Source organism: Pararge aegeria, chromosome 2 (genome assembly GCF_905163445.1).
Source record: "Pararge aegeria chromosome 2, ilParAegt1.1, whole genome shotgun sequence".
Taxonomy (NCBI): Eukaryota; Metazoa; Arthropoda; class Insecta; order Lepidoptera; family Nymphalidae; genus Pararge; species Pararge aegeria.
In genome coordinates, this window is record NC_053181.1 from 20,111,332 (window position 1) to 20,130,932 (window position 19,601).

The following is a 19,601-nucleotide window of genomic DNA, read 5'->3' on the forward strand; positions in this document are numbered from 1 at the left end:
TTTTATTTTTTTTCCGTCCTGGCTTTACACATATAAGCCAATAACCAGGTGTCTAATAAAAGTTAGGGAAATTTAAAATAAAAACATCAGAAAAATGAGCAAATTGTACTTCGTTAACGTCACGTGTGTTGGAAAATCCAGAAAAAAAAACATTTATATCAAAACGATGCTAAACTTTTTGACTAACTGAAAAATATTGTTGTTGTTTTTTAATTTGTCCCCTTTAGTATAAGCAAAGATCATTGACCGTACAGCCCTAAAAATCTTGTATATGTATGGTAACTTTCTGTGTTACTGTAAGTGTCAATGTCAAATGAAGAAATCTTAATTTAACAATAACAGCGGTTGAAACTTGAAAGCCAAACAAAACGAAAAGTTTATAAAATGTATTTAACAAACAACAGTTGAAAGTGTTAAGAAAGCTTGTTGCTTGATCTAAAATTTTGTGGAATCGCAACATAGCACAAAATCATTGGAAAAATGAGATTCAAAAGAACCTCGCAACGAACATTAAGTGAGGAATTAACACAGCGGAAAAGGCAGAAGAATATTATAACCGATGACTACTTTGGTAAAACACTAAAAGAGTGCGGTTTAGAGCTACACGATAGCCCTGATAAATGTGTTACTTCGCATGAAACCATTGTTATCATACGAAACCTAAAGAAAAACTTGCAAAAACACCCAGATTACCCCAACAACGTATCTGAGTTTTACTCAAATTTCCTAAAACGGTGTAAAGATTTGACCGACTTCAGGCATTATCTGTTTCCTAATATCGTCAGAAAAAGTGATAGTTCTGAATGTTGTACAGTGTCTGATAGTTTAGTGAAAATTTTACTCAGTGTACCAAATATTCAGACCAAGTTGATTGACTTAATTTTCGAAAAAGCTATAGATTTAGCTGCTGATAACAAATGTGGGCCATTCATTCAAATGATACTAAAATGCTTCTCTTCCTTAGATAATATTGTTGACAGTGACAAAATTTCCGTACATCTCATCAACCTTTTAGATGTGACTACAGAACATATGGTACGCTTAGAAATCATAACAGCCATTCCCGATATAATAGGGGATCAAGCACATGAGAACATAGCAGCGGAAATGAGTAGGATCTTAAGCGAAGACCATGACCTTATCCCTGCCATATTGGATTGTCTCTCTTATCTTTGTTTGTCCGACGAGCAGTATGAAAAGCTACAGAAAAAGACTTTAAATATACTAATGACAATATCAAAATGCAATAATTTTTCTAACTTTGTCAAATTTCTCCTTATTCCTGGACGCACAACAGACTCTGCTTATTTGGAAGTGGTTCAGGGATTGAGAAATGCATTAAGTTGGTCAACCTCTATTGATAAACCTGAGGAGATAGTGTCTAGCCAGGTTCTTACTGCTACTGCAATAAGGAACTCCATTGTGTCATCTAAAGTAATAGCTAATGCTTGGTTCAAAGCAGCTTCCTTGTGCAATCGCAATACAGACCATAAACCAATAGATTTTGTAATAATGTTAATTCTATATTCCACATCAGAGGAAAGGCAAAAGCAGTTAGAGAGTTTAATTCGGAAACAAATAAAAAACAATATATTGAATGAAGAACTAATCGATGAAACATTTTACAAATTCAAACCGATACTCAAAGACTATCTAAAGCATCTAATAAGCTTGACAAATTCTCTCTTGGAGGTTAAGGCTGAACCTGTTATTCAAAATTTTGGTTCTCATCTTTATACTACAATGTTATCTCAGCTTGACGAGTTTTGTCAGACTATAGTAGCAGAATTATTGCAACTGGGTTTAGATTCCAAACAATGTGTCATAAATATACTGTCAATTTTAAATAAAGTTGCATCAAAAGATATGTCTATATTGAAACCGCAAAGTGTACAAATGATGAAATTATTAGATCGAATGGATGACATGACCTTACCTGAAGTAAGAGCTGTGATGAATTTGCTTTGTGGCCTTGCATACAGCTATGAGAACTCGGTTATCAGGAATGATATTCATATGATTATTTGGAAAGAGTTGGGTAGCTCCAATCCCACTATTAAAGTTCAAGGAATACTAGCTGGTATACATGCTGTTAAGTATCTCATAGCTTCCAAAGATGGAGAAGACCTATCAATTGATTCAATGGATGAAATTGGGAATACTTCAGCAAACCATATGATTGAAGGTGATCTTCAAGAGGCTGCACAAATCATAGAATCAATCAGTAACAACACTAGACAACTACCTGATATAACAGCATTCTTTTATGATGAATTATGTAAGATAATCCAATCATTGAGTTATATTAATAAACATTTTCTACATTGGCTAACTGATGCAGTCACTAATGATCTTGAGCAAAATTTCATAGTCAACAATTTGGAACACAATACAATTGACAACCTTAAACTTGACATACAATTTTGTTTAAACTCAGACAGTGAAATAGATGAAGCTATAGCCATTAATATTGCAGGCATGACGTTGTTAGCCAAGGATGATGTTAATATTCAGATTTTGTCTCCATTATTTCAGCTTGTACAGACATTACATGCCCGAAAATACAATGGTGATTTGTCGAAAATTGATGCATTACTAGGATGCCCAGTTGTTATGCCTATCTTCGATGTTGATTCAATTGAGGACATGAGTTTTAGTACTGTTTCTCATATTTTGGATTGCCAAATACACTGTGCAAATTGGTTCCGGGAAATTGTAAATGCGTTTGCTTCACAAACTGATTTTGTTTTAAAAACAAAAATCTTTAGTAGAGTTGCACATCTTCAAAAATTAGAAAATTTGATAAGCACAATATTATTAAAAATCAATTTTATATACAAGCCCCCAGCAAACATATCTGGTTTAAAGAATAACAAACAAAACACAAAAAACAATACTAAAAAACAAAACATTAAACCAAATATTCCAAAAAAGGCAACAAATGAAGAATCTATTCTACCAGAAACACTGAAGTCACAATCATCTGTTAACAATAATAAAATTGTAATTAAAAATAGACTTGGACATGTACAAAATATTACTTTTCGACCATTTAATCTTAACATTTTGAATCTTCTTAATACCAATCTCACAGATGGTAATGATGAGGAAATGGGGTTAAACATTGAAAAATTACCCTTTCTTTTGAAATGCGTTAACTGCAGTCTTGAAAATTTATTGATTTCAAGAATTAAAAAAAAGACATTTCTGACAAAGCAAGGCTCTGCAGAAACTTATGATAGTATAAAATCTGAAGAGTGTGCACAGTCTGTTAGTGTAATAATACCAAAGATAATTAGCCACATGGGTGTTATTACATCGCAATTAGATAAGTCATTGGTACGCGATGAAGACGATAATGAAGAAGTTTTAATAAGTGATGAAATTTCAGACCACATTCTAAGTTTGGAATACATATTTAATATGTTTACAATATATTTTAAATGGATTGGATTTAAGATTCAGCATAAAGCACTTTTAGAGACTTCGTTGCGCTCCATTGCAAGTTTAGATAATGATAAATCAACTTTTCTTCAAAATTTATTGGTGACAGTTGCTAAATATTTTCAAAAGCATGAAAAATATTGTGTTCAACTAACTACTGCAGTGTCACTACTCGATGTTGTTAGCGCTCTCCAAGAACATACTTCAAGCGAGACTGTAACAAAAATATTGAGAAAAATGGCCCAACATTTTCTTTCCCGAGAATGGAAAACTGCGAATGGAGCGGCAGAAAAAGGTTTTTATTTTAATCAGAGTATTGATAACTTTGTACAACTTAATCTCAAACATATCGAAATATCAGAACTGAAAAATACCGTTCTTTTACTAATAAACGACGTGCAAATGTTAAAAAATCGAAACAGCACATTGAATTCATTTCCAAGTATTAATAAATCCAATTTACACATTTTGTATAAAAACCTGGGCAGTGCTCTTCAGGAATCAGCTCAAACTTTTTTAAATAAAGGCTTAACCAATTTAGAGCATTTAGATCTATGGAGGGATGTCTTATTCATTTTGAAATGTTTGTCCGAACTGGCTAAAACCCTCAAAGTTCGAAATATTTTGATCGCTTTTTACAAAAAAAGCCTTCCAATAATTAGATTATTCGTGCAACTCGGAATACCTATAATAGAATTGGAGTTTAAGGCCAAAACAAAAGATATACAGGAACTTTTGGCGACCTTACAGCAGTCTACGAGGTTTCTGCAGACATTAGGCCGCCATTTCCGGGCTAAGAAAGATAGAGCTTTGCTGGGCAAAGTGCCCTATATGAAGCAGTTGCTGGAAACACTTCTATATAAAGTGAAAGCTGTATTAGCTGCGAACGATTGTCCTGGCGCGTTTTGGATGGGCACCCTCAAGAATAAGAATATAGATGGCGAAGTAATTGCGACACAGCAGAGTATAGAAAGTGATGGCTCAGAAGAGGATGGTGACGAGCAGCTGCCAGATGATAGTGATGATTCTGATAATGAAATTCTTAATCCTGATTCAAGGAGTGCCAGTGTTATAGTGTGAATATGATGATTATACCTTTTTCTTAACATTATTCATGTATACACTAACCTTACCGAATAAGATTCAGCACATTCTGGTGTTACCAATATTTGTGCTAGACCTTTGTTATGAAAATTGTCTAAGACAAAACTTTAAGCTTTTCTTTGTCATATATCACTTACACATATCTTGTCTACTAGCTACCCTTAGTTGTGAAAATTAGATTACAGAGCCCCTAGTGCAATTTATAACGTTAAAAATGCAGAATTATAGATTTACGCTACAAGTGACGTTAGTTTATATGAAACTTGTATTAAGATTTTAGGATACAATAAATACTTTCACTCTAATCTTCAGTGAACGAAATAACAAATTGTTATTCGAAACAGCACCATTGACACGCACGTCATACATGATTGGTTCTACTGTATGTCATGCAGCACGGGACGAGCCTTGATTGGCCGGCAGTTAATCCGTCAGCATTGTGACTAGCTAACTTAACGCATTCGATTTCGGGGTACACTTCATAAGCCACTCCCACCGAGGCTATGTCTTCGATACGGGCTATTTTTGGGTTAGTGCTTCTGTTTTTTCGTTCGCTGCTAATCTTAAATGTTTAATAAGTAGCATTATCATTGTACAGATACGATTGTCAGAACATTCTAAGAGTGTCTAAGACGCAATGTCTTAGCTTATTTCAGATTTCAGTAGCAACGCGTGTAGCTGCGCGAAAAACTTCTATGTAAAATCTCTTAAGTATAGAGCGTATCTACTGATAAATTGACGTTACTTTGTGGAATTCCATTATATATTATGAAAATGAAGCTCAATTCGCTATGCTCCGCGTAAAGGAGGTATACATTATGTGGATTAAGTATAGAAGGAGGATTGAAGAAATTATAAATTGCACCTTACGGCGGATTCTCCTGCTTTAAGCGGAGTACAGCAAATTAAGCTAAGTATTTTCATGAAATGAATTATTGATATTAAAAGATATAAATGTAATATCTATTAACTAATTGTAATTAAATAAGCAAAAAAACTTCCGAATTATATTTCAATGTTAATAATTTTGTTTTCTTTTACCAATATCAAAACAAATAGCAGCCCAGACTCTGACGGCGTTCAACTTATAAGTTTTCCAAACAAACCTTTATCTGCTATTCTAAACATTATATTCCGACTTCCGATCCACCGCGTCGTTACCCGCCTGCACTTTTTCTTTGTTTGTAATGGGTTGATCATGATGATTAATTAATGATTTTTGCGTGCAATCGATAGATGCGTCGGATCGCCTGTGAATGGGGACCTCAAGGACACAGCAGCGATAGCCCGTGTATTAGAACTCTGAGACATTATTAGAAGGATCAAACGAAACACATACTAGGTGGGTAAAGGAGTATAGTACAGACGAAATATTGTCTGCGAAATAATTAACGCAGCAAATAATTTATAATATTATGTTTATTTCATGTTTTAATACTTACTTCGTTCTCCCGAATAAATAACAAAACCTTACTTTATAACATTCAGATCATCATCATAATGGATTACATTTGCTACACGCCTTATGAAACACAATATTTAAACTAACTAAAGCATGATCGCACCAACTACTTATGGGTAATTTTAAAATCAGGCAATTGCCTGGCATTTTCTCTTCCTGTGTCGCAGTTATTGGCTACTATCAAGAAAAATAGCGATACCTAGTGCTATTGATGACTATACCGATAGGAAAAGTTCGATTCAAACTTGATATAGTTCTAGAAGTTAGCTACGTGTTTAGCTTCGCGCGGTAGTCAACTTCACCGTCCCGCTTATCGGTTGATACCGAATATTGTATTCTGCGCATCGAACCGCTAGAATTTCGAAAAGTCATAAAGTTTGCTTCGGACTATATCCATGCAACTCGCCTTCTGTTAAGAGCGTACAAAAAATTTGGCGCGACATTTCGTTACATACGATATTATAATAGTAGTTTTCTGTTAACCCCAGCCTGTAGAAAGAATACTATATTTTTATAATAGCTGATATCGGAAATTAAGTCTTGAAAGTTTAACGCAAGCTGGGCGCAAGCAAGGTTGTGACTGCAAAATTAGTGAAGTACATGTAGTGCTTTGGCTTGACAGGAGAAGCTGCTCGATTGCATATACCACGTAAAAATCGTACATATGCAATCGAGCACGATATCTTAAGAAATAGATTAATGGAGAATTTAGACTTAACACTCGCGAGCTCGTAACCAGCCGTCCTTATAGTCTAAATCTTAAGGTCCTATTTCATTAAGCGTGAAATAATACTGCGATTTAATGGTCGCACCCTTTATTGCTGACTAGATCTAAATTAACAATAAATCATTTATCGCCCCTTTATTGCAATTCACTGAATAAGTTTTAAAGGTAGTATTGAATGTAGTCAAATGAGCAAAAATGGGTTACGCTTACGCAAGAGCAATAAAAAAAGTTGCTGATCTCGTAAATTCCTGCTATTAGTCTTTACTATGATTGTTAGATGTTTTGCGTTGTGTCCGTACAAATTACAAATCTTAATCTAAACTTCGTTGCGTCAAACTAGAATTATTTAGATAACCAGTCAATACAACTATTGTCAGGTTTTTAATTTTATCTATCCTATTCTCAGCGTAATAAAGTCCTACTGTGGAGCACGATTAAGATTTATTAAAAAACGTGGCATAGCGTCGGAATACCTAGTTATGCAGTGTATTTTCACGTTCTGTCATTTGAAAGGTGCTGTCAGTTGTAGTAAGACAAAACACTGCCTAGCTTTTCCGAAGTTATAATTAAGATTATTTGTAGTGGAAATATTTCTCAATGCGGGCTAGTTCTACATTCTAAATGGCAGTATTGCAGATAAATGGAAAGCAATTCGAGATCGTCCTAATAAATCGCTTATAATATATGTGGGTCGGCTGTAGCCGCCGAAATATTTTCTGTGATAGGTATAACGATAAGCGACTTTTTGATTACAATAGATATTGGCAAGAAATACATTGTAAATACACTTTTAAGTTTGGCTTAAACATGTAGACTACACAGACAAATCTGAGAATCAATCTAATTTAATAATTATTTCATTTTCGTTATTCTAATAAAACACACCTAAGACAATCGCATTTTTCTTTAGTGCATAATTCAAAACGTAAAATATTATTGAGTTAGATTGACTTCCAGATAAGTTTTGATATAATTATAGTAATTGGTGCTAATTCTGTTATACACGAATATCTAAACTAAACCAAATTGGCAGCTCTTCAAGTATGGCTCTCCTTTTCTATATCGAGCATCGTGAAAAGGATAGCTCTGTCAATTGAGCTTAGTTTAGTAATTTTTGTACAATACAATTGACTCCACTATCTATTTATAAGTCAAGTTACTTATATATAGAAAGTGGAAAAGAACTGGACCGGCTGTTGGCAGATAACTATGAAGTGGTATAACCAGACGTCTTATAATTATCTAATATAGTATCGATAATTCATTATTATTTCAGGCGTTATTCATTCGAATTAAAACAATTGTCAAATCCGGACCAGATCTTTAACTTATATTAACTATTTTTAAATTATCTTTATTAATACAATTAATTTAGTTAATACGACTTGGAACAATCCTCACCATTGTCACTCAAGAATACACTTGCATTACGCCTTGCATTTTATCCATTCAATTCACTCTATTGGCTATAAATAACATATAAATAAATAAAAGAAAATGTACATATTTAATCAGACTTCACAGCCTGGCGTGAACCTAGTAAGTTAATAATTGCACTACTTACTTGCAGAAATGCAACCGTGAAATGCATGCGCATTTGCGACTGTAATAATTAAAGTTATTTGTGACTGCGAGTGTTCCTAAATGACTTCAAATGTCAAATTAAAGCTCAGCTGCAAATGCCTTGTGCGCTTTACTTTAGAATTTACTTTAGTGAATAGACAAAATAGTATAATAACAAAATAGAAATGTTGTAAATAAAAAATGATTTTGTATTATAAAACATACTGCACTGATCAATGTGAATATGAATTGTAAAGTTATAGAATAATTCATAGTTACCACACTGGCAAGGGTGAGCGCCCATAAATTATTCAAGAAAACCGTAATGCAAGAAATAGTAATAGGTATTATTTAAACAGCTTGATTATATTATATTGTAATTTTCATATTTAAATACAAAGCATTTAATTTCAAGACATTTTATTCCAGCTTGAGTCTTACATTGCATTAAGATTTTGTTGGGGAGAAAACTAAGTTGAAAAAAACACAAATCAAGTCGTTCGTTGGCGTTAAGAATATTAGAACACCAGTTTTTGTATAGTCAAAAATCGTTAACAAGTTTCGCGAGTGAAAATTTGCAATATAATTCAAGACAAACTATGTCTTACAATTTTTACAATTAAGTAGACCATATAATACATATTTATAGATAAGATTTATCATTAGCTAAGTATTTGATAGGTATTCACTAAAATATTAAATAGTTAATTAAACTAATTCGAGACCGTCTTGAGTAATGGTGGCGCTTGCCCCAAAGCACATGTAGAGACATTTTTAGCTTAAACCACTGATTATTACCCTAATACATTTAGTGTAAGCTATTTTAGTTATCGATTCAAAATATCTCCGAACACGAGTCAAAATATATTGCGCTGGCAACAGTTGCGATTTAAAACACTTCTAAGTGTAGAAGATATTTTAATGGCACATCGAGTCGACTATAATCATCGTGGAGTAGAAGGAGCAGCCAAGGGTGATCATAGTTCCCATGGCTATTGAGGAGTGGTATGCGCGGAAGGTCTTCAGAACGCGCAAGTAGCGGGGACAGTGAGCTAGTTCACCAAGGACAAGACTACCAACCTGTGAAAAAGAAACAAACTAAAATTAATTAATGTTCAATATGTGAATCAATGAATGCATAATAGAATGAATGTTCACACTTTTATTGCACATCAAACCAAAGTTACCGCAAATCTGACTAAAAAGGTCTAAAATTACTGATTTCAACTCTGTGGCTGATAGTGTAACACATTTGAAATTTAATATAACTGCCAATTACTATTAATAATGTAACACATTGTATAAAATTGGATTTCGTTTGCATGCGTTGTCGAATACTAATATATATTAATTGATTGACTGATGTTAGGTTACAGTTAAAAAAGTGTGTCAAACACTGCTCTCATTATTTTATCGAGGACAAGATAAATTTGTAAAACATAGTCTGAACTAGTTAATATCATATTCAAACAAAACAAGTAACAGCACTTTATAACCTACTATAATTAGATATAATATATAGGGATAACTCAATCGCCTGCAATTTTAAAATAGCGTTAAATCATCGGCAGTTTCTACATAAAATTACTTATGATCTTTTGAAATTGCATCGTTTTTGAAAGCCTGCCTGCTATTACATTCGTTTTCTTTGCGCTTATTATTATTGAAATATTCTTCTACCACAGGATAGATTTTACGTATTTTGTATGACTCTACAAACAAACCCTTATTTCTATGAGATTGCTTTTATTTTAGCATTCGGAAATGAAACAAAAATAACATTAAATAAAAATATAACGCAGTTTTTATATCGTCTTTGGTGAAATTTAATTTTGAATGTGTTAATCTAGTCTATTTAAAAATATCAATTACTTTTAATGAATTTCACATTTCCCTATATTTAAATAATACTACGAGTATAATAAATATTATTATTAAAGCTAAATGATTTTTTAACATTTTTTTCGGCAAAGGAATAATGTTATTCAGCCTATCGAAAAGAGGTTTCAATGTTGTCAAAGGTACTTACTTCTTGTCCGCCCCCCGCGGCCTCCTCCATCTGTGTCTTCACGTGCTTGGCGCGCAACATCGGCCTCACGAGGACAAGGCGCACGTAGGCCTCGATGCTGAATACGACTAACAACAGAGCTAGCTGTAACAATGAGATAGAGACCGTTATTAACTGTTGTCAATACTTTGATTGAATTCTTTAATTACTAATAAATAAATAATAAATATACTAGGATCACACATCACCATCTAGCCCCAAAGTAAGCTTAGCTTTTTTATGGGTACTAAGATAACTGATGAATATTTTTATGAATAATATACATAAATAAACAATATACATATAAACACCCAGACACTGAAAAACATTCATGCTCATCACACAAACATTTTCCAGTACTGGGAATCGGACCCACGGCCTTGGACTCAGAAAGCAGGGTCGCTGCAAACTGCGCCTATCGGCTTTATTGCACATAGAACAAAAAAGAAAAAAAAAGGTAAACTTAAAAGCAATTTTAGGTTTGCAAGTGCGGTCTTAAAGCTATCCCTCCCAAACAACTTTGGTGAAAATAATTCTAAGGAACGGGTTGGAGCGGAAAAAAAATTAGGCCCTAAATAAAAATATACGACATGAGTACTTCAAATATGGGTATTATTTTATAGTTTTTAAGTTTTAGTTAAACTTAAAATTAAACTTAACCATTAATATATAAACTGTTTGTGATACTGTTGTTTGTGACATATTGACCCATCACTGTACAGTATACTCAGTCATCACACCTTGTTTTCATATTTATTTAGGTTTCTATATCGCCTACGCAATTCTATCAATTCATTGAACTTTGTTGAAACACTACCTATGTTGGCTCTTAGATACAATCAATCATTGATAAAAGATTTTTTTTATTCAGTGCGATAAAACATTTTCCCAGATTTCATAAATTTTCCATAGACAAGAATAAGTACCTAAGTTACAACATGCAATATCATTTTCTATTTGTTAAATCTCGTTACGATTGTTATAAGATCGTTACAGTATAGCAGGTTCTTACTGGAGACAATATACTTATTTAATCTATTTCCCATTCAGAAGTTCTGTTTCGTTCACTGAACTGAAAAAGTTTTCATCGAAATCGCTTTTTTCCGCAGAAGGAAGTAGAACACATTATTTCTTGTTGGTCAAAATTGGCCAAACAGACTGACAACAATATTATAGAGTAGAGCCGCAAAATGCAGAAATTAATGTTTTACCTCATACGAAATCATGCAGAAAAATTAAATTACACTGTAGTATAATACAATATCACACAACACTTGCTTCAACGATAGAGTAAAATATCGTGAAGAGACCTGTATGCCTGTGAGCTCTCAATAATATTCTCAAAGACTTGTGAAGTCCACCAATCCGCATTTTGCCAGCGTGGTGGACTTCGGCTGGTAATGAGTTGATGATGATGATGATGTATAAATATTACAATCTTTAAATATATACCATTTTGAAAACGGAACCTTAAACATATTAAACCTACTTTGAAATGTATAAAAATAAGTTTTAAAACTTCCTTACTGACCGTAGTGCAATTAAAGTGTCAATATATCCCCAACGGCTACTTGTTATCAGTACCTTTTGGCCAACATATCATTAAACTATTAAGGTCAATGGAATGGAATCAGGCGAAAAGAGCAAGGTGATATGTTGGCGCCGAATGAGTTTTACAAAAAAAGTTTGTAATACTTTGGTAAGTGCCTTTCTTAATGAGTTCCGTTGATTGAATATATATATTTTTTATCGAGCAGCTCAAAAGACCAGTTGAGTCAAACTCGTGCGGTTTCTATCCATTCGCCATAATGGTCTTCAACAGAAGCCGATAGACACAATTTACCAACTCGAAGTTGAGATTTCATCAGCAAATCATCTCTCATCAATCAATTTCAATGGTCGTTCCTTCAGTAATGAACGATGATTTTGGTCAGAGGCCATGCCGAATTAGCAAGAAAAAATTCGAAAAATTCATATAAATAAATACATAATATAAGCACTTTTGAAACGTCAAGTCTGTCTGTTTGAAGTGAATCTACCACCGGTTCGGAAGGCAGATTCTACCCAGAAGAAGCCGGCAAAAAATTTAGCAACCGCTCTTTTCCAAAATCAACTATTCACATTTTACGTTTTAACATTCATATTTCTATCTTGTGAGGCATGAAAGCGGAGCGGGGTGCTTCCAAGCAATCTTGTCATTAAAAAAATCATCAACTGTTTAGTAACCTCGCTGCAATAAATGTGTTTTAACATATTCTTTAAACTTATGCATTGGACTTGGTCCATAATTACCTTAGGAATCATATTATAAACACAATCCCACAAATGACTTCTGTTAGTTTTGCAATTTTTCGCAGACGATATGCAGATGATACCTACTAATTTCTGACCACTTCTTATAATTCGACTGTTTATATCCATTAATATGTTGTCTTACAAATAGTATAATATTGTTAATATATTGTGAAGCTACAGTAAGTAAAAGTAATAAGTATATATATTTCTTTAAACTTCTCACGGTGGGATTCGCGTGATTTTAGTTTATATACTTATTGATCGTACACTCTTTTCTGCAGTATAAATGCAGTTTCGTTATCAGCTTTGCCCCATAACAAGATCCCGTAGGACATCACACTATGAGAGTACGCAAAATAAACAAGTGACTTGGACTTGTGTAAAACCTTACGCTCATAGTGGTGCGAGAACTAATGTGTTAAGTGTTACACTTATCAGTGCATATAATCAGGAATACAATTTATTTAATTATGTAGTATAAATAAAATCTGCAAATAAAATGTTGTACGTGAACACTTTATTACTATCTGCTGCCCGCGACTTCGTCTGCGTTTGATTTTGTTTTTGATGTGGCATTAAATTAAGTTGTACTTAGATTTACTACTTAGTATCGCCAAGCCTTAAATGTGGGGTTTGCTGCTGTCCGCTGAGGAGTTCTGTCCTCTATCTCCAATTACAGTTTGTGCTAAATAAAACACATATTATAACCTCTATAGTACAAAAATAATTATTTAAATCGGTTATAATTTATCGGAGTTATGGTGTAAAATCGTCAAACACTTTCATCCCCTCTCCCAAAGGAACCGAGATTAATGTCGGGTTAAAAAGTATTCTATATTACTCCTGACACCTCCAAGAATATGTGTTTCATGAGGATCGGTTAAGTAGTTTTTGCATGAAAGCGTAACAAACAAACTTACATTGACATTTATAATATTAGTAGGGAAGTAGGGATAGGGATAGTAGGGATTATTTCTGATTTATAATATAATGTAGACTGTTATTCCAAATCATGTTACGCATAGAAGCACAGTATAACGGTGTTGGAAGCCGCTGATGATATGTTTTAAGCCAGTTATTTGCACTTTGCGTGCGAGTAGTGTCATCTTTAAACTTGTTATGCTGTTCGGGATTGTCGGCATCTGTATTGTTCATTTTTAGGGCGATTAAATGATACTTACTTGTACCCAGGAGGTGTGCTCGAAGCGCGTGAGACACTGCGTGCGGAAGTACGCCAGCGCGGCGAGCAGGCTGACCAGCGAGTTGAAGGCGTAGTACACGGGGAATAGAACCGTCTGCACCCGCCCGAACTCGTGGCGCGGCAGAGAAAAGTACAGCACGATACCTGCGGGGGTGAGGGATACGTCACTTGCAGGTTCGCAATAGGTATGAAGACAGGTAACAAAGAATCGCTAAATTATTGTAAACTAGCTGTTGCCCGCGACTTCGTCTGCGTTTGATTTTGTTTTTTTATGTGGCATTCGATTTAGTATTAGTTCTAAAAAGAATTAAAGTATTCAGTATCGCTGAGCCTTAAATGAGGGGTTTGCTGCTGCTAAGGAGTTATGTCCTCTATCTCCAACCACATTCAGATCTACACAAAGTTTGGACAAAATTAAGCACATATTTTAAATCTATAGTACAAAAATAATTATTGAAATCGGTTATAATTTGTCGGAGTTATGGTGTAAAATCGTCAAACACTTTCATCCCTTCTCCCAAAGGAACCGAGCTTAATGTCGGGATAAAAAGTATCCTATATTACTTCTAACACTTCCAAGAATATGTGTATAAAGTGTCATGAGGATCGGTTAAGTAGTTTTTGCGTGAAAGCGTAACAAACAAACTTACATTGACATTTATAATATTAGTAGGGATGATTCATGTATTACAAAAAAAAATACCGGTTGCACTCCGGGAGTGACAGCACGGCTAGCATGGGCAGTGGATAATTATCTCCCCGGGGAAAGGACACAAATGTATCTTCTCCCACAGCTTTATCAACTCTCAGAGCACTGGCGCACAAGTGGAAATAATATCCAAATAATATTTGTGTAATAATAAACGGGGGTAAACTCCTATTCTATGTGCCAGTAATTTAGCAGGTGGGCACGTTAATTATATGCCTTGTCAGGGTATAAAATCGGGGGATATAATTTTTGTCCCCTGCCCGTCGTGCTAGCCCTGCAGAATTGAAAACTTATTGTGGCGCGTAAGACATTTTTCTATTTTTTATTTGGTTTACCAACAGCTTTACAATTCAAAAAACAATTTAAAGTAGCTTAATTTTCAGCTACTTATATGTAAACACCGCATGCAAATAAATAGTGTTAAACTAACTTACACAACTACACAAACAAGATAAAAGTAAACCCAGCTTTTAGATGGGTTGGGTTTCTAAAATTGCATTTTATATGTGAATTGTATTTGAATCATTATTGGAAACTTTAAAATTACATTTACAATATTTTCATTAAAATTATTACAATCTAAAACAGAAAGTATAGGCTCATGACAACTAAAATAGAAAATAAATAATTCGGAGTTATGTGCGTTTTTAGTTTAAGCAAATGCAATATCATTGCCTTTAACGGTGAAGGAGAACATCGTGAGGAAACCTGCATGCCTGAGAGTTTTCCATAATGTTTTCAACGGCGTGTGATGTCTACCAATCCGCATTTGGCTAGCGTGGTAGGCTACGGCCTAAACCATTCTCATTCTCAGAGGAGATTCGTGCCCAGTAATGGGCCGGAAGTGGATGAGATTGACATTTATTTTCAATAAATAAATCTGCAAAATATAGCTGATGGTGAAAGTTGTTATTGGAAATACACTGTGCAATTTGTTGTGATCATGGAAATCTTAACAGTTGTTATTATGATTTCAATGTTTAAGTATTTGTTGTAAGGTTGTGTAATTTACTTCTAATCTAGGTTTTATTGTTTGTTCTAGTTGTTTTTGTTTATGTTCTACATTAGAATGGAATATTTATCAAAAACATGACGTACAACTTATTGGTATAAGTACTGCAATATGTAACATCTACGTCGATTTATTGATTGTTTTATCAGATAAATACTATTTTTGCGTTGTTCTTTAAGTGGACCATTCAATACCCTCATAATCTTCTTTAGCCAATTGACGTCCTCCTTCTAGGGACATGAGAGAGAGATTCTCTCTTATAAGAGAGAGGGAATTACTTCTTCAAGCTGCTCTAAAGCTAGATGTAAATAAGTATTTAAAGTGAGGTTTCCAAATTCCTGATAAGCAAACCCATTATTGAGAGCGGTGATAGCGTATTGGGTAGGAGCTCGACTTCACCTACGGAGGGTCGAGTTGGAATCCCAGCACGTACCACTAACTTTTCTAAGTTATTTGCGTTAAAGTAATTAAAATAACACTTGCTTAAACGGTGAAGGAAAACATCTTGATGAATCCTGCCAGGCCTAAGAGTTCTTAATAGTGTTCTCAAAGGTGCGTGGTGTCCAACAACCCGCGCTGGGCCAGCTTGGTGGACTACGGCGCTAACTCCTTTGGAGACGCGTGCTCTGTAGTGGGCCGGTAATGGGTTGATGAGACGATGATGATGAAACTCATTAAATTGATAGCTACCCTTAACTAGCGGATGCGAATTGTATTTCATTCGCCTTAAGGAGTACGCCATATTAGATTTAGAATAATGACGCTTAGACATCATGCATTGTCATCCAAACCAAAAGTAGATTTTTAGCATAGAATTACTTGAAACGACGGAGTACCTAACACAGGCTACTTTTTATCCCAGTAAAACAAACGGTTTATAGGGGATTTGTAAAAAACCTTAATAAACGCGGACAAAGCGACAAAAGAAAAGTAGTGGCACAGTGTTGAATGGAAAGGTCATATTAATACGACGTACGGAAGACATCAAACATCAATTGGAAGTTGGAACACGTCAGGAACAATTTGCGGCTTGGGGCTCCGATAGTGGGAAGTGCCTAGCAATTTCTAGACAACTGTCAATGAATAACAGAATAATCTGGATCGTTATTAAGCCAAAGTTAAAAGGATGAAGTAATTTTAAATGCGAATTTTAAATATAAAACATGCATACTAGTACGAACACTTTACTTAACTTACGACGCATACATATTACTTTTAAAACTAAATCACATCTAAATTCACGAAATAGGCATAAATGAAGATAAGCAAGACTAGAAATAAGTATGGTGTTAAAAAAATATAAATGTTGAAGGAGCACTTCTATACAATAGCGCTATGTAGGGATAAGGCCGCCAAATTGTATAGGTTGTTTTGTTATACTTTTCTTTTTGTTCTATGTACTTTTTGTGGTGTGCAATAAAAGTATATTCATTAATTCATTCAATAGTCTACATAAAGAGATTTTTTGCAAGAAATTTAAAAATAAGCTTAATGTATACATTGTGTCAACTAATGTTACAGTAAATTTATAAACTTTTGATAACTATAATTTCATATTTGCCAGATATTTTATTAAATAGTTCATAGATAGTTTTCAAGAGACTCAATTCTCAATTTATATTTGTTTAACAACCAATGTTCATGACATTGAGTTGGGGGGGATTTTGATATAAATACGACTGCATTATCGATGCCCGGCAGTTCTACATCGAACGATGCATAGATACCTCCCGTCTATAAGTAATAACTTTTCCTGTATTTTTATGTGGTGTATAATAAAATTGTATTCATTCCTTCAATAAGCTAAAAAAGCATTGTTTAAATTTCTTACAAACGCGCCAAGTTTTATATACCTACTAAAAGTTGTTATTAGTATAAGCTGCTAGTTTTGTATCACACTAACTAAATGTGTTACCACTTATTTATGTTAATTTTGAATTTCTCGTTAAGTTACTGTTTCTTTTGAGAATAAATGTATTTAAACCTTATTTTGTATTAATGGCAAAAAATTTAATAACTGACAGAGTAAGAGATATTACGTGTAGTGACAGTAGATCAGGATACAGTCGCCACGATCCCTTATCTTGTGTCGTAAGAGGGACAATGGGCAGCAGCGTCCTCTGTACTACTACTACAATTTACTTCTCAGGGCATGCAAGGAACATTTCATCCAAGGCGACCTGTGTTCCTCATTCTGAGGCGTAAGTCCCATGTGCCTGCAATTAAACCGGCAATAACGCCGCGCCCTTCTGACTAAACATAGCAAAACCGCTTTGCGGCAGAAATAAGCATTGCATTTCTTTCCAAGATGAGCTCTTTCACGAAAAGCGCTACTACTACTAAGATCAACACCTCTCAACCAATCGAAGTCCACTGCTGGATATAGGTCTTTTGTAGGGAGTTCCACAATACACGGCCCTAGGCCGCTTGCCTCCAGCGGCACCCAGCGACTCGCCTGATGTTATCTGTCCACCTCGTAGGGGGCCGACCAACGCTGCGTTTACCGGTGCGGGGTCGCCATTCAAGCACCTTAAGACCCCAACGTCAATCGGTTCTACGAGCTATGCCCTGCCCATTCCCACTTCAGCTTCGCGACTCGCTGAGCTATGTCGGTAACTCTAGTTCTTCTACGGATCTCCTCATTTCTAAGATAGTTTATTTAAATACATATAATCTGTAAGGAGTTTAAATTTTTTTTATTGTGTGAAAAAAAGACATAAGGTAATATTATGTCTTATAACGTAACACTACAAACATAGTATGTGACAGTTTTCGATTTATATTATGAGGTAGGGTAGGGGTATAACAACTACTTGGATATTATTTCGTTGATAATATATTTAAATTAGCTATTTAATAAAATACACATATTTATGTACCTAAAAATAAATGCTAAACTTAATATTGAAAGAGAATAAACGGCGTTAAAATTTAAATGCTTATACCTACCTATACCTTGAAATGGTAAGTATCTTGTTAAACCATAATGTTTTATATTGCCTGGTAACATAATATTCTGAATCCGGTTTTCGTAATAAATTCCAGTATAGGATATAGGTATATTCCAGTTTAGGTAAGTGTATGGAATATGAGATTTAAAATTTCCGTTTCGTATAATACACATATCGCCATCTAGTCTCAAAGTAAGCGTAGCTTATGTTGTGGGTACTAAGATGGCTGTTAATTATTCTTATGAATATAATACAGATAAATAATTATAATATACAGATAAACACGCAGACACTGAAAAACAATCACGTTCATCAAACAAACATTTGACAGTTGTGGGAAAACCCACGGCCTATGACTCAGAACGTTTTTTGTATTATGTAGTAACTTTGTGTATTCGTAGCCTACAGCTGGTCACAGGCCTAATCTCGCATAGGATAGACGGTTTTAGAGCATAGACCTACACGCTGTTCCAGAAAAGTTGGTCATCATATTTATTTATTTTCGGCTGTAGTTCGCCACGCTCGACTAGCGAGACATTATGGAGAACTTTTAGACATGTAGGTTTCGTTACGATTTCCTTCACCATTGAAGCAAGTGATATGTAAATTGCTATACCATAACACGCAAGTTAGAGGTACAGGAATTCAAACTCGGTCCCCCGAAAGTGAAGCCGATGTCCTAATCACTAGGCTATCTGTTGAAATGGTTAATGCAACACTGAACAAAAATATACATTGTTTCCGTCGTTTAGCTCAGTTCGTGTTTTTAATTTAATTAACCTAGTTCAATCAAATAAATACTAACATATAATATCACTATCACTGCTTAAAAGTTTGTGCCTTTCAATAATTCATATCATATAAAAAAAAACGGAAGTTGTAGTTCGGTATACTGGTGGGTAAATGGTAGGTATGACATGACAATGTCATGTACCATTATTAAATTCCGCTTGCGTGCAAAATCATTACGTGGACATAATGATTTTAAATTGAGACTTCATTATGTTAACTCGCAATTTAAACTTAAGCAGTTCAAAGAATAAAATAATTAAGGACGTCGAAAATCTTTAAAAAATAAATTGCAGC

General features: G+C 34.3%; 2 protein-coding genes across 2 annotated transcripts in view; one reads left to right on the forward strand and one right to left on the reverse strand.

The window, feature by feature from the left end:
- Positions 1-302: 302 nt before the first annotated feature.
- Positions 303-5,445, forward strand: LOC120629757 (Fanconi anemia group D2 protein). The gene has a single exon (XM_039898787.1). It carries the CDS (start codon positions 481-483, stop codon positions 4,522-4,524), a length of 4,044 nt encoding a protein of 1,347 aa, XP_039754721.1. The 5' UTR covers positions 303-480; the 3' UTR covers positions 4,525-5,445.
- A 504-nt stretch (positions 5,446-5,949) lies between these two features.
- LOC120629281 (transmembrane protein 205) overlaps positions 5,950-19,601 on the reverse strand; it is a 48,264-nt gene continuing 34,612 nt past the window's right edge. The window contains exons 3-5 of the mRNA XM_039898182.1: positions 13,824-13,987; positions 10,330-10,452; positions 5,950-9,380 (exon numbers count right to left, since the gene is read on the reverse strand). Of these exons, the coding sequence (XP_039754116.1) occupies positions 9,219-9,380; positions 10,330-10,452; positions 13,824-13,987 (449 nt within the window). The 3' untranslated portion in view covers positions 5,950-9,218. The remainder of the gene's footprint in view (positions 9,381-10,329; positions 10,453-13,823; positions 13,988-19,601) is intronic.

Excerpts from the sequence above, each read along its gene's own strand:
- LOC120629757 (XM_039898787.1), top strand. The coding sequence starts at position 481 with ATGAGATTCAAAAGAACCTCGCAACGAACATTAAGTGAGGAATTAACA.